Source organism: Lepisma saccharinum, chromosome 30, assembly GCF_977018435.1.
Source record: "Lepisma saccharinum chromosome 30, izLepSacc3.1, whole genome shotgun sequence".
Lineage (NCBI taxonomy): Eukaryota > Metazoa > Arthropoda > Insecta > Zygentoma > Lepismatidae > Lepisma > Lepisma saccharinum.
This window is the reverse complement of record NC_139258.1, coordinates 6,741,845-6,754,109: the sequence shown is the minus strand read 5'-3', so window position 1 is coordinate 6,754,109 and position 12,265 is coordinate 6,741,845. Positions and strand designations below refer to the sequence as shown.

At 38.7% G+C, this 12,265-nt stretch overlaps 1 protein-coding gene across 2 annotated transcripts in view; it reads left to right on the top strand.

The window, feature by feature from the left end:
• The window catches only part of LOC145981752 (uncharacterized), a 132,677-nt gene that overhangs the window by 99,156 nt on the left and 21,256 nt on the right, over positions 1 to 12,265 (top strand). For both annotated transcript variants that reach the window (XM_083115158.1, XM_083115159.1), the window contains 2 exons: positions 8,066 to 8,214; positions 10,835 to 10,875. In XM_083115158.1, coding sequence (XP_082971284.1) covers positions 8,066 to 8,214; positions 10,835 to 10,875 — 190 coding nt within the window. The remainder of the gene's footprint in view (positions 1 to 8,065; positions 8,215 to 10,834; positions 10,876 to 12,265) is intronic.

Sequence of the window (12,265 nt, the reverse complement as noted above, 5' to 3'; positions counted from 1 at the left end):
GAATGAGTTAATGTTTTTATTTAGTGCAAATAATAAGCTCATGCAAAATAATCTAACACGGTTATTTTTAGTGTTTTTTTTATTTGATTTTATCTGCGACGTTTCGTCCTGGTTTCCCAGAACTTTTTCAAGCTACACATACAACAACACATCACTAGTCACTCTACACTTTTAAGGAATTAATGTGTGTCCTTATTTCTTCCTAGGTAAACTGGTTTTTCCACCTTGCAGGTGGCATAACTGGCTGTTTCTCCCCCTCCACTCCATCCTGTAACCTACTCTTCTTGTCTTCCCTCCCCTCTTTCTCCTGGCACTGACCTCCCCTTCCTCCTTGAACTGATCTGGTAAGGTGAAATCTTCCATTTTTGTACAGAAAATTGAAGGTTGCTCTGGAACATGCTCTCCACATGCTTTTTTTATTAGTTCTATCCATTTTATTCCAATTTCCCCTTCGTTTTTGTTAATTTTCTCTCCCCTGTTTATCCATATGTGCTTTGTCTCTGCCATTTTCCCTCTTCTCTTTCATTTTTACTTTCTTAATCTTGTTCCCATTTGTCAACATCTGCTCACTCAATGCTGTTCTTGGATCTTCCTCTTTAATGTCTCTCCTATGTTCTTTAATTCTTTCGTTGATGCTTCTCCTTGTCTCTCCTATGTACTTGCTTGTACATCCACCACATTCTACTTCATATACCCCTGTCGTTGCCAATTCATCACTCTCCTTGTCTCCTTTGTACTCATTAAACCATTTCTCAATGCTCTTTGGTGGCTTGAAAGCAGTTCTTAATCCATACTTTGCATAGATGTTTCTTACCTTTTTCTTCATCTTTCTTCTGAATGGCACACTCACATACTTCTCTTCCTGTGCATTCTTATCCTCTTCTTCTTTTTCTTTATTGTTTGTCTCTTTTTTTCATTTTCTTCTCTGTTCTTCTTATGTGAATTATATCCCCTGCTTTGTATCCATTTTCCTGTGCTGCCTGCATTATCCACTTCATTTCTCTGTCACAGCTAGTTTTGTTGTTGCATAATCTCGTTTCTCTCCATACAAAATTCTCCCAAACGTTGTCTTGGTTCTCCTTTCATAATAATAATAATAATAAGTATAATGATCAGAGAATGATGAAATGAGTATTGCAATTGCAGCACATGCGGGCCATGATTATTCACAGTTTTAAAGTTTTAACATTTCAAGGAGCAGTTTCTAATTGGGGAAACAGCATGGTAGTATGATGTGCACCCGTAATGGGTTTTAGATTTTTATTGTTTTTTAACCACACACCTTTACCAATCCTATATCCTGTACCTATGGAGAGTTCCACGTGGTTATGATTTATACATAACCTACACGTGAGCAGCCTGAGGAAGGGAGCAGTTGCGTCCCAAAACGTCGCAGGAGTTACCTAGATACTCGCAAAACGTAAGTTATTAATATATTTATATCAGAGAATGGTGTTGTGATTTAGAACAATATATATTACTGTTATTTGTATAATTTGCTGTGAAGTGGAGAAGTGAATGTTAATCAGTTAGAGCATAATATAAATTGCCGCAACCCTCTGCGACACTAGCAGGTGCTGCAGTCAGTTTGCAAAGATGGCTGTAGTGCTCATCACGTCCACGTTGTATGAGCAACGAAGTGTTACTCGTTTTCTATGGAGCAAGGGGCGAACGCCCATCGAGATCCATAGGGAAATGCAGCTGGCGTATGGGGACAAGTGTGTCGCTTTTAGAAGTATGCGGTGGTGGTGGCGAGAGTTCGAAAATGGCCGAGAAGACCTTCGGGGCATCCTCATCCACCTCGGAAAATGCCCTTCAGATGCACAGGCCGATCCACTTCCATCATTGCATCCACATGGGCAATGTTTTCTGTTGTGTTCACGATATCGTTCATGAATCTTTGGGGTATCCTGGGAGGACAGAGGTTGATTTGCGACGACGAAGCAAATACCGTTGTCCGGCGGTGGTTCCACGATCAACCAGCCAAATTATACAACAGCACCATCTCCAAACTAGTGGTGCGATAGGACAAATACCTGAACCATGTTACTATGTGGAAAAATAGTGCAAGGTACATAGAACAATTCCTATATTGTGATATCTCTACATGCTTATTATTTCGGCAGAAGAAAAATAAAGGCAAAGACTTTTTGGTTTGCCCTCGTACAAATTAGCGATGGGGAAGATTAATCGGTCAGTATCGTGCAATATTGGTGTTTCGGTTTATTGGTAAAGTTACTGATAATTTTACTGATTCGATATATCTATAAATATCTTACAATTAGTGTACAATTAGTGCAATTCTGTGCCATGCTGTTATATTTTTTATGGATATAAACATATAATTCCCATTTTGCACTTTTTTTAACACTAGAACAGTGGGAGGGGTCAAAATCAACCCTGCCTTCACGGTTTCTTTAATAACTATCCCGTTTTTCTGTTTTTTCCTCCAAATTTTCTGACTTTTCATAATTCTTTGCCCTTTTTAACATGGTATATTGAAATCTACAAAATATAATTTATTTCATGTTATACCCTGTTATATATTGCTTGGAAGTTAAGTATGCAGCATGGGCTGAAGTAGCCATAAATTCAAACTATATATGTTGTTGTTGTCATGGTTAATTGTAGATTTATTATATATGTTTTATGGAGTTAAATATAGAAATGTTCGAACTCGTGTGTTTAATTGAATATTAAACAGATTGTGTTAGTAATACACAATAGTATTATACGAGGGAGAATCAAATGAAAACCGCAATTAATGTTTTTCCACTATTTTAATGCAGGGATAATGTTTGATTGTGCATTATTTTTCTATATAGTCCCCTCCCAGTTCAATGCACTTACGCCATCGGATAGGTAGTGCTTCGATACCGCGTGAGAAAAATTCTTTTGGTTGACTGTGTAGCCACTCGTGCACCGCCGATTGGACGTCTTCATCAGACTTGAACCTCTGCCCTCCAAGATGCTCCTTTAATGGACCAAAGATGTGGAAATCTGATGGTGCCAAATCTGGTGAGTATGGCGGATGTGGTAGGCACTTGAAGCATAGGTCATCGATGGTTTTCATGGTTGCACAAGCAGAATGAGGACGGGCATTATCATGTTGAAGCAAAACACCTGCACTCAGCAATCCCCTTCGCTTTGTGCGTATCGCTAGCCTCAAATGGTTCTTGAGAAGGTCGGTATAGGTGGCACTAGTCACTGTCATACGCGGGGGCATGTAGTGTTCCAGAATAGGACCTTTCTTATCCCAGAATAAAGTCAACATGACTTTCCCTGCAGAGGGTTGGCTGCGAAACTTCTTTGGTTTCGGCGAAGACGAATGTCGCCATTCTTTGCTTGCACGTTTCGTCTCCGGTTGGAAATGGTGCACCCAACTTTCATCCCCGGTGACAATGTGAGCTAGAAAATCCTCACCCTCCTCTTCATAATGCCTCAGCAGCTCTTGACATGCGTCAACCCGACGGACTTTCAGTTCCTGCGTCAGCTGTCGAGGAACCCACCTGGCGGACACTTTTCTGTAGCGGAGTTCGTCATGCACTATGTGTTGTACTGAACCGAAGCTCATATTCAGTAAGGAAGCCATTTCAGCCAGGGTGACACGCCGGTTTTCCTGAATAAGCCGATCTGCTGCGGCTATGGACTCCTCTGTCACAACTCGCTGAGCCTGACCCGGACGGGGAGCATCAGTCAATAAAGTCGTACCTTCTGCGAATTTCTTGCACCAATCGTAGACTTGCCGCTGTGACAGACAGGCGTCCCCATACTTCGTCTGCATTCTCCGATGAATATCAACCGGTTTCACACCTTCACTCCATAAAAATCGAATAACTCCACGCTGTTCCTGCTTGGTGCAACTGCGTAGTGGTGCCGCCATCTTGAATCAGCTGTTACTCACATCCAACCCCACCTACCGGCACTGCTTCGTACTACTAGCTCGGAGAGACGTCAAGGACTGTGTCTGCAAGTTTCCAAACGCCTAGAAAGAAAAAAAGATTTTTAATGGCACTTTTGCGGTTTTCATTTGATTCTCCCTTGTATTTAAAAAGTATAAAGAACACAATGTACCCCTAGAATAGCGGAAGGGGTCAATTTGACCCCTGTAATGCTTCATTTATGTGTAATGTAATATCAGCGTTAGGTTGCAGTTATTGTGTCATCTTGTCTTTAGCATGTTCCCACTTGTCACCGTTTGCATGTCGTCATGTAGGTAGTGTTCTTGGATGTCTCCGAACATGTGGCATCAAGTAGCAGTTTCTCGTGGTGAAATTTTGCTTAATCTGGAGTGTTCAGTTGTTAATTATTATAGTTTATATTTGTAATCAAATTATAATAATTAAAATACAGAAAAATAATGTAAATTCAAAATGTTTCTATTCTAAAATTATCAGAATTTTTAAATTCATTTCTTATGAGTCAAAATGACCCATTCCACTATTCTAGTGGGTATCAGATGATTTGCCGTTCTAGTGTTAAAGTAAATGTCGTTGCAAAAGATTAATTCATATGTTAACATACATTTATAAAGGAGGTCAATGGACCGTTGGGAATTTTATGTCGGATCAGTAGAATATCAGTTATCGGTATCAGTAAATTTTATTTCAGTACTTTCTTGGTATCGCCAAGAATTTCATATTGGTCCATCTTTAATACAAGTTCTAATTTAATTGAAACCCAATTGTGTGGGAAATATAGTCTTGTTGGTGGCCAAGGGATGTTGCCACTGATGTTCAGAATTTGAGTCCTAACCTAGGCTTCAGTGTTCCTTTTGAATCATTATGTACCCTCAATTGGATCAATTTCTTTTATGCTGACTTCCATGATGCAGTTGTGAATGCACCATGCTGTGATTTCAAGGGTTCGAGGAGTGTAAGGGGAGGGGGTGGGGTAACCTTCTGGTAAGGCACCCAAGACACCCTCCCCATTAATGTTTAGAGATTAAAAATTGAAATCAGCAATCACATAGTAATATTAATAACTATTATTATTATTATTTGCACATGCTCATAAATACAGAAAACCTCAGTCAAACAAAGTAATAAATTTAATGAGTAAATAAGAAGGCAATAAGAAAAAGTAAGATTATTGATATGAAATTGTCTATCTGGTGAAAACAATATGGAATATGAAAATTTTCATAATAATATTTAAGACTAGTTTTGACCAACTGTGTTTTTACAGTAATATTAAAAGTTCCATTTTCTCAAGCCAAATTGGCATTTTAAATTATGGTTCAATTTACTTGTTTGTGCATTGAAAGGAAGTTGAATAATTTTCATATTTCAAAGAAATTGAACCTAATGTGTGAGCTCATAAAATTTCTTGTTTCAACTTTCACCCAGAATTCTCTGGGCTTCACAGACAGCCTGGCTAGTTTCAAATATGTACTCCTGAGAGGAACTTCGGTTTTATGTTTTTGGGGATGATGAAGGTAAAATACAAAACTTGGAATGTGGCAAAATGTAAAACCCGTGATTTTTATCCTTTGGAACCATGAAAAATTAGTACAGGGTGTTCCATAAATATTTGAGGGGTTACAAAAATTTATTGCAAGTAAACTATTGAACTTTCGTTAATCAAACGAATCCAGAATGAACGAGGAACTCAAACAATTTTTTTAACACCTACAAATGTTCAATGTATGCACCACGGGTGACATGGCACGCATCAACATGATAGGAACATAAACAGTTTATGCGTGCATGTTTCGTTAAGCCGAGAGTTCATATCCCTGCCGTTAGGTGACACTCATATCACCCACATCACTCACAGTGTTTTGTTTCCAAGATCTTACACCGTGTGACTTCTTTTTGCAGGGTTTCATCAAAGGCAGGGTACGAGGGTCATTTGGAAAGTAACTCCCATTTGGGTATAAAAGAAACACCACGACATTGTGAGAGTTTTTATTATATACAACTGAAAGAGACAACTCTAAGCTATTTTTCTACATAAGCACTGTTTCTGTTGAGACACTTATCATATCGGCAAACAAGCTTTACAATACCCATGTCAAAGAAATCTGTCGCCTGTGCATTCAGCCATGCAATAACACCGTCCTTGAGCTCCTGGTCATTGTTGAAGCGCTGTGCCCATAGCCATTTCTTCATTTGTCTAAAGAGGTGATAATCGCTAGGGGCCAAATCTGGGCTGTTAGGAGGGTGGTCAAACAATTCCCACTGAAAATGTTGGAGAATGTCCTTGGTTCGAGCAGCAGTATGCGAGCGAGTGTTCATGCAGGAGAACAGTGCCAGAACTCAACATGCCACATCGCCTGTTTTGAATTGCTCGTTGCAATTTCTTCAAGGTTTCACAATACACTTGGGCATTGATTGTTGTGCCTCATTCCAGGAACTCCACCAACAGTATCCCTTTTCTGTCCCAAAACACAGTTGCTCAAGGAAAGTGTTACTGCATGGCTGAATGCACAGGCGATAGATTTATTTGACATGGGTATTGTAAATGTTGTTCGCCGATATAAGTGTCTCAGCAGAAACGGTGCTTATGTAAAAAAATATCTTAAGAGTTGTCTCTTTTAGTTGTATATAATAAAAACTCTCACAATGTCCTGGTGTTTCTTCTATACCCAAATGGAAGTTACTTTCCGAATGACCCTCGTATTTGTCTCGTTGATGCCACTTGATATCGTAGCCCTAATGGAGCGTATCATCACAGTCATAAGACACTGTCGACAGGCCCATGTTGATGCGAGTGTTGGAAGAAGTAGACCTCGTGCTGATGCGTGCTGTGCAGCCCATGGTGCATACATTGAACATTTGTATTAAAAAACTGTTTGCGTTCCTCGTTCCTTCTGGACTGGTTTCATTAACGTAAATTCAATACTTTACTTGCAATAAATATTTGTAACTCCTCAATTATTTTTAAAACACCTGGTATATAATGCAGGAAAATGGAAAATCTTGGAATGTAAAATAGAGGTTCTGTGTACGTATAAATTACTTGTATATAATTAGGGTGACCAGCCACATACATTCAAAGAAGAGGACAGAGCATGGCGAAAATGGAGGGCAAAGCCATAAGAAAGAGGACACCGCAAAAAAGAAAAATCACAACCCATTTGTCATCACTCTTAATTTAATAAAAAAATCTTATCTTACCGACACTTTTCTCGCAGATACTTCTCCAATGATATTTTCCAATAATTTCCTCTTACCCTAATCTATTCTTTAACACCTGAGAATAATAACTAAGAATATCTATAATTTGAGATTGAGTTTTGGTGTTTCGTTCACTTTATGCACACAACTGCTAACTGGGACTGGACCTACAGTTTAAAGTGCAATCCGAACCACTATGTGCCGCCAGTCTATAATTGAGTTTTGCTTTTTTTTCCAATTCTTGGATTTTAGAATGAAAAATCCCCATAGGTGAATGCAAAGCTTTGCTTAACTACTTCCAGAACACTGAATTAAAATTTTAAGTAGTTTAGATTGGAACAAGAAATATGATTTTAATGCCAAGAATATTTCTACCACTCTTTCAACAGCAGGGAAGAATGACAATTTTGCTCTTTTCCTCATATTTGTTTCTTCCATTCTTAAAAGCTACATATTTTCTTACGAGATCATTGTTGAATTTACACTTTCACTTCGTTATTTCACAAAAGTAAATATTAGTTAATTCTCACTACACTTACCTGCATGGAGTATGTATAACTCGAAAAGAAATGCACAAACTTCATGCGTTCCCCGCTCAGAGAGCTATGCAACGAGTTAGATTAATACTAATGACTCATTCGGGCAAAGTGATCGTGGTTCAGCTCTCAAATGCTCAGTGAGCATTGCTCGAATCCTTAACGTGCCCCAAGTGATATACTTCAGACATAAAATAACACATGATATTAATAGGTGTGGAAGCACATTTTCAATGATGGATACTATACTCTTTCGAAAAGGAGGACATTTACAGATTTTTAAAAAATCCACCTGGATGCCGGACAGATACCTAAAAAGGAGGACATGTCCGGATAAAAGAGGATGTCTGGTCACCCTATGTATAATGGCAAAAAAAAGTAATAAGTTATGTCTGTCTTGATTTGCAGTTGATGGTGCGAATGCTCATTTCTATAGCAACAAATTCAAAAAGGCTTTGATGCCCAAGTCCAGCCAGAATATGAGGATTGCTCAAGAAATGACTGCCCTGTCAAGCTCTCTTCCTCTTGACTTTGCATCTGGAATATTTGTTCGCACAGTAAGTCTGAAATTCTAATCTCATAGTGAACTTTTATAGGGTTAACTTCTAGTAGTGGTAAAATAATATGCATGTCAAGAATACTAATACTGCGGTATTCCAGCTCTACGTGTGTGATATTCATCATAAAATACAAGATTGTAGACACAATATTTGATTAAAATATTCGTAATGAACTGATTTCATAGAATTTTGAAGTATTTCGTGGTATCTGATAACTAGAGCCAGACATACTGTATTTTTATGGGGAATAAGAGATCACGATTGCAGTAAAAAACTGGCCATATTTGTGAATCAAAAGCAGTAAATATGATGGCATTTGGGTATTAAAAATGGTGAATGGAAACCTAAATTTAAAATCTATATTTATTACATAAAATGTTCATTTCGCTTCTAATTGCAGTTTATTCGTATGTATGTAAAAATTATCATTACAGTGTGTTATTTCACATTCTGTGTTTTCGTCAAGAACGAAATATGCATGCCCCTACTGATAACTAATAATAAAAAACTTGAGTATGATGACGGCCTGAATACATGAAAAGCACGTGCTACCTGGGTGAAGCTTTAATAATGTAGCAAAGTTTAACTTCATTTGTCTGCAGAGGATATAGGCTACAGATGCTAATAATTTTTGTTGGTGAAATATGCAAGTTGTATGCATTCACAAACATTTAAAGCTTAATGCAATTAAAAAGAGTAATAATTTCCAGATTCATTCATTTTGTTATTTACTTGGAGTAAGGTCACTTCACGTGGAATGCCCCTTGTACTCATTTTCAGAGAGAATGTAAATGGCTGAGGAAAAAAGTGGTATGATATCAGGGTAGATAAAACCCACGAAACCGATGCAGTAATCACGCTTTTTCCAGTTCTCGCACATTTCACACCAAGAAAGTCATCTCGTTCTCCCTGGCCCTTAGAGGCCGATGCCTCAACACCTCACCCACCTCCCGACGGAACCACAAAACCTTCACCTACACATTGCTTGGTCTACCATGGTTGTCCTTCCACCCTGGTCACAAAACAAATATCCACAGCTGCCTGACACACTCCCACCAAGAAACCTGACACCAACACCCCTGTAATTGTCACCAAACTAAATCCCATTTCCACGTCTCTTCCTCATTCCCAACCATTTCCCCTTCTCCACACACACCACACTCATAATTTTCGATGTGCCTGGCTAGAGAACCAGTTTCTTCCATGCTACCTGTATGTGAACCTGACAACTTACAGGTCAAACACTTATTTCCATTTCCGCCATCACCTGAAGATGTGAGCCAAGGCAACGAAAATGTAAACTTTTCCATTATCTGGTGAGTGTTCACGCTTTTCCACCTCTTCCTGTATATGTAATTAGAAGAGGAATATGGTGATTAGTATTATGAATATTGTTAATAAAATAAATATGTATTTGAATACATGTACAATATGCAGGGCTTTTCACGGTTGAGTTGTCCGTGGAGTGGCAGTGAGAGAGCATCTGTTGGCATTTAGACCCACGACTGTATGCTGACCTTAACACTGGATGCGTGAGTGCTTCAGTATCCAGATAGCTGTGTCCAGTTTGCACGTGTTTGTGAAGTGTTAAGGTGTTAACAAGTGTTTTAGATTGCTTACGTTTTACTGGTGCTTTCGTGCAGTCTAATTGTAGCATATCCACTCGGTTTCAGAAATATTGACCCTGGCAGACCTTGCCAGCTCCTGCTCAGAAATGTGTAGGATAAGCCTTTTACAGGGAATGATAAGAACACTGGCATTTGGTTAGAGGTGACGAGAGGCCAAGGGTTTAAATAGGTGAGCATGAGAGCGACACGAGGTCTTTTTCTTGGAATCATAGGAGAAGCAGGAGCTATTGGTCTGTTTTCTAAACCGATCAGGGTAAGCTAGCCTACACCCTTATCTGCCATTCGCATTGCTCAGTTCAGTATAAAACCTAACCATGAGTCTATATTAATGTTAAGTTAGATACTTGTACCTGGCCCGTTCAAGGCTGTCTCTGCCAATTAATCGGGAGGGGCAAGTTACATCCCTATTTAAGATCCCCGCGTTCATGATGGAACGCTACATAATAATGCCACACTATACGTACAATTTAAGATGACATATTTTTATGTACGACTCTTACGTCATTACAAAATTTCCCGTTGCCTTGCCATGAAACAGACATTTCCATGACATCTGCATGGCAATCTATGAAGCTTTTAAACCTGAAGCCATACATTAGAAGAATTGAAAGAAAATATCAAGAGCAATTGAAGAAATTTCGGAAGAGGAACTGATACGTGCTTGTGTATAAATATGCCGTAAATGTGTGGCTTCAGTAGGGCAACTTTTCCAACGTCTCTTGTAACAAGGTACTTGCTCATTTTAATTGCAACGGTCAATGTATTTGTAAGAGCTTATTTCATTACATAGTTAGTGGTTCCAGTTACGTGAATGTTGCATCCAGTTTTCCGGCAGATGCGCTCCCTCTCACTGACCAGCATGTTAGCCTCTACTCCACAGACAACTTGAGTGTGAAAGGCACTGCATGCGTTTGTAATTATTATTATACAGCATTATTGAATTAGAGGTGTTTTATTGAAGATTAATATCAATATATCTTTTCTTGTAGGATGATTCCAAGTACACTCTGTTAAGAGCTCTCATTATCGGGTAAGTGTTTGTTTCACTAGAGTAATAGTGTTTTATTTAGATGTCAAAATAGTTTCTTAAATGGGCCCAATTAACTATCATATTCAAAACTGATGCTGAATTCAGGAGGTGGTAGACAAGAGGTTGGTAAGAAATTGAATGGTGTTTCTAATTTACATCTAACAGTTGGGCTGAAAAGTTCGTAGGCTGACTCATAGATGGCGTTACTAGAATTAAATCCATGTGATTTTTACTTAGTACTAACCTTCAAAAGATACGTGTATAAATTTCACAGCTGCCGGATAATTAGTTCGTGAGATATAGCATTGTGAGTGAAGCAGCTTTTGTTATTGTGAAAAAATGGATAAAAAATAATTTCGTGTGTTAATAAAGCATTGCTTTTTGGCGAAAAAAAAAATACTGTTGAAGCCAAGGCTTGGCTTGATAAACATTATTCGGACTCTGCACCAGGAAAATCAACCGTTGAGAAGTGGTTTGCTAAATTTAAACGAGGCGAAATGAGCATCGAAGACGATGCATGCAGTGGACGCCCCAAAGAGGCTGTTACCGACGAAAACATCAAAAAAGTCCACAAAATAATTTTAAATGATCGTAAAGTGAAGTTGATCGAGATAGCTGAGATTATTACATAGCGTTGTTGGAGCGTTTAAAGGATGAAATCACGAAAAAACGGCCCCATTTGAAGAAGAAAAAAGTGCTGTTTCATCAAGACAATGCACCGTGTCACAAATCAATGAAAACGATGGCAAAATTATATGAATTAGACTACGAATTGCTTCCCCATCCACCATATTCTCCAGATCTGGCCCCCAGTGACTTTTTCCTGTTTGCAGACCTTAAAAGAATGCTCGCTGGAAAGAAATTTAGCACTGATGAAGAGGTAATCGCCGAAACTGAGGCCTATTTTGAGGCTAAAGAGAAATCGTACTATAAAAATGGCATCCAAAAATTGTATGACCGCTATAATCGTTGTATCGCCCTCGAAGGCAACTATATTGAATAATAAAATCGAATTTTGTCAAAAAAATATTTTTTACTATGTTAGCCTACGAACTTTTCAGCCCAACTGTTATGTAGGCTTACAGCAAAGATTTACCAATTGGATGACCACGATTTTTCTAAAGTTTAACACGTTCGCTGCTGATCGGTATCATAATGGTGTCTCGCCATATGTGGGTGATGGCTTTTGGCACTTCGTTTGCGTTCGTGCAGAGTTCGTTCTCGCTGGAAACCAACGTGCCAATTTTACCACTGCCTTTGTGAGAGTGCATATACAGGGTGGCGACAGACCTGGAAAACCGGGAAAAGTCAGGGAATTTGAGGTGTCAAAAAAAGTCAGGGAAATGTCAGGGAATTTCGTTTTGATTCACTTTTTATTAGTTATTTTAAG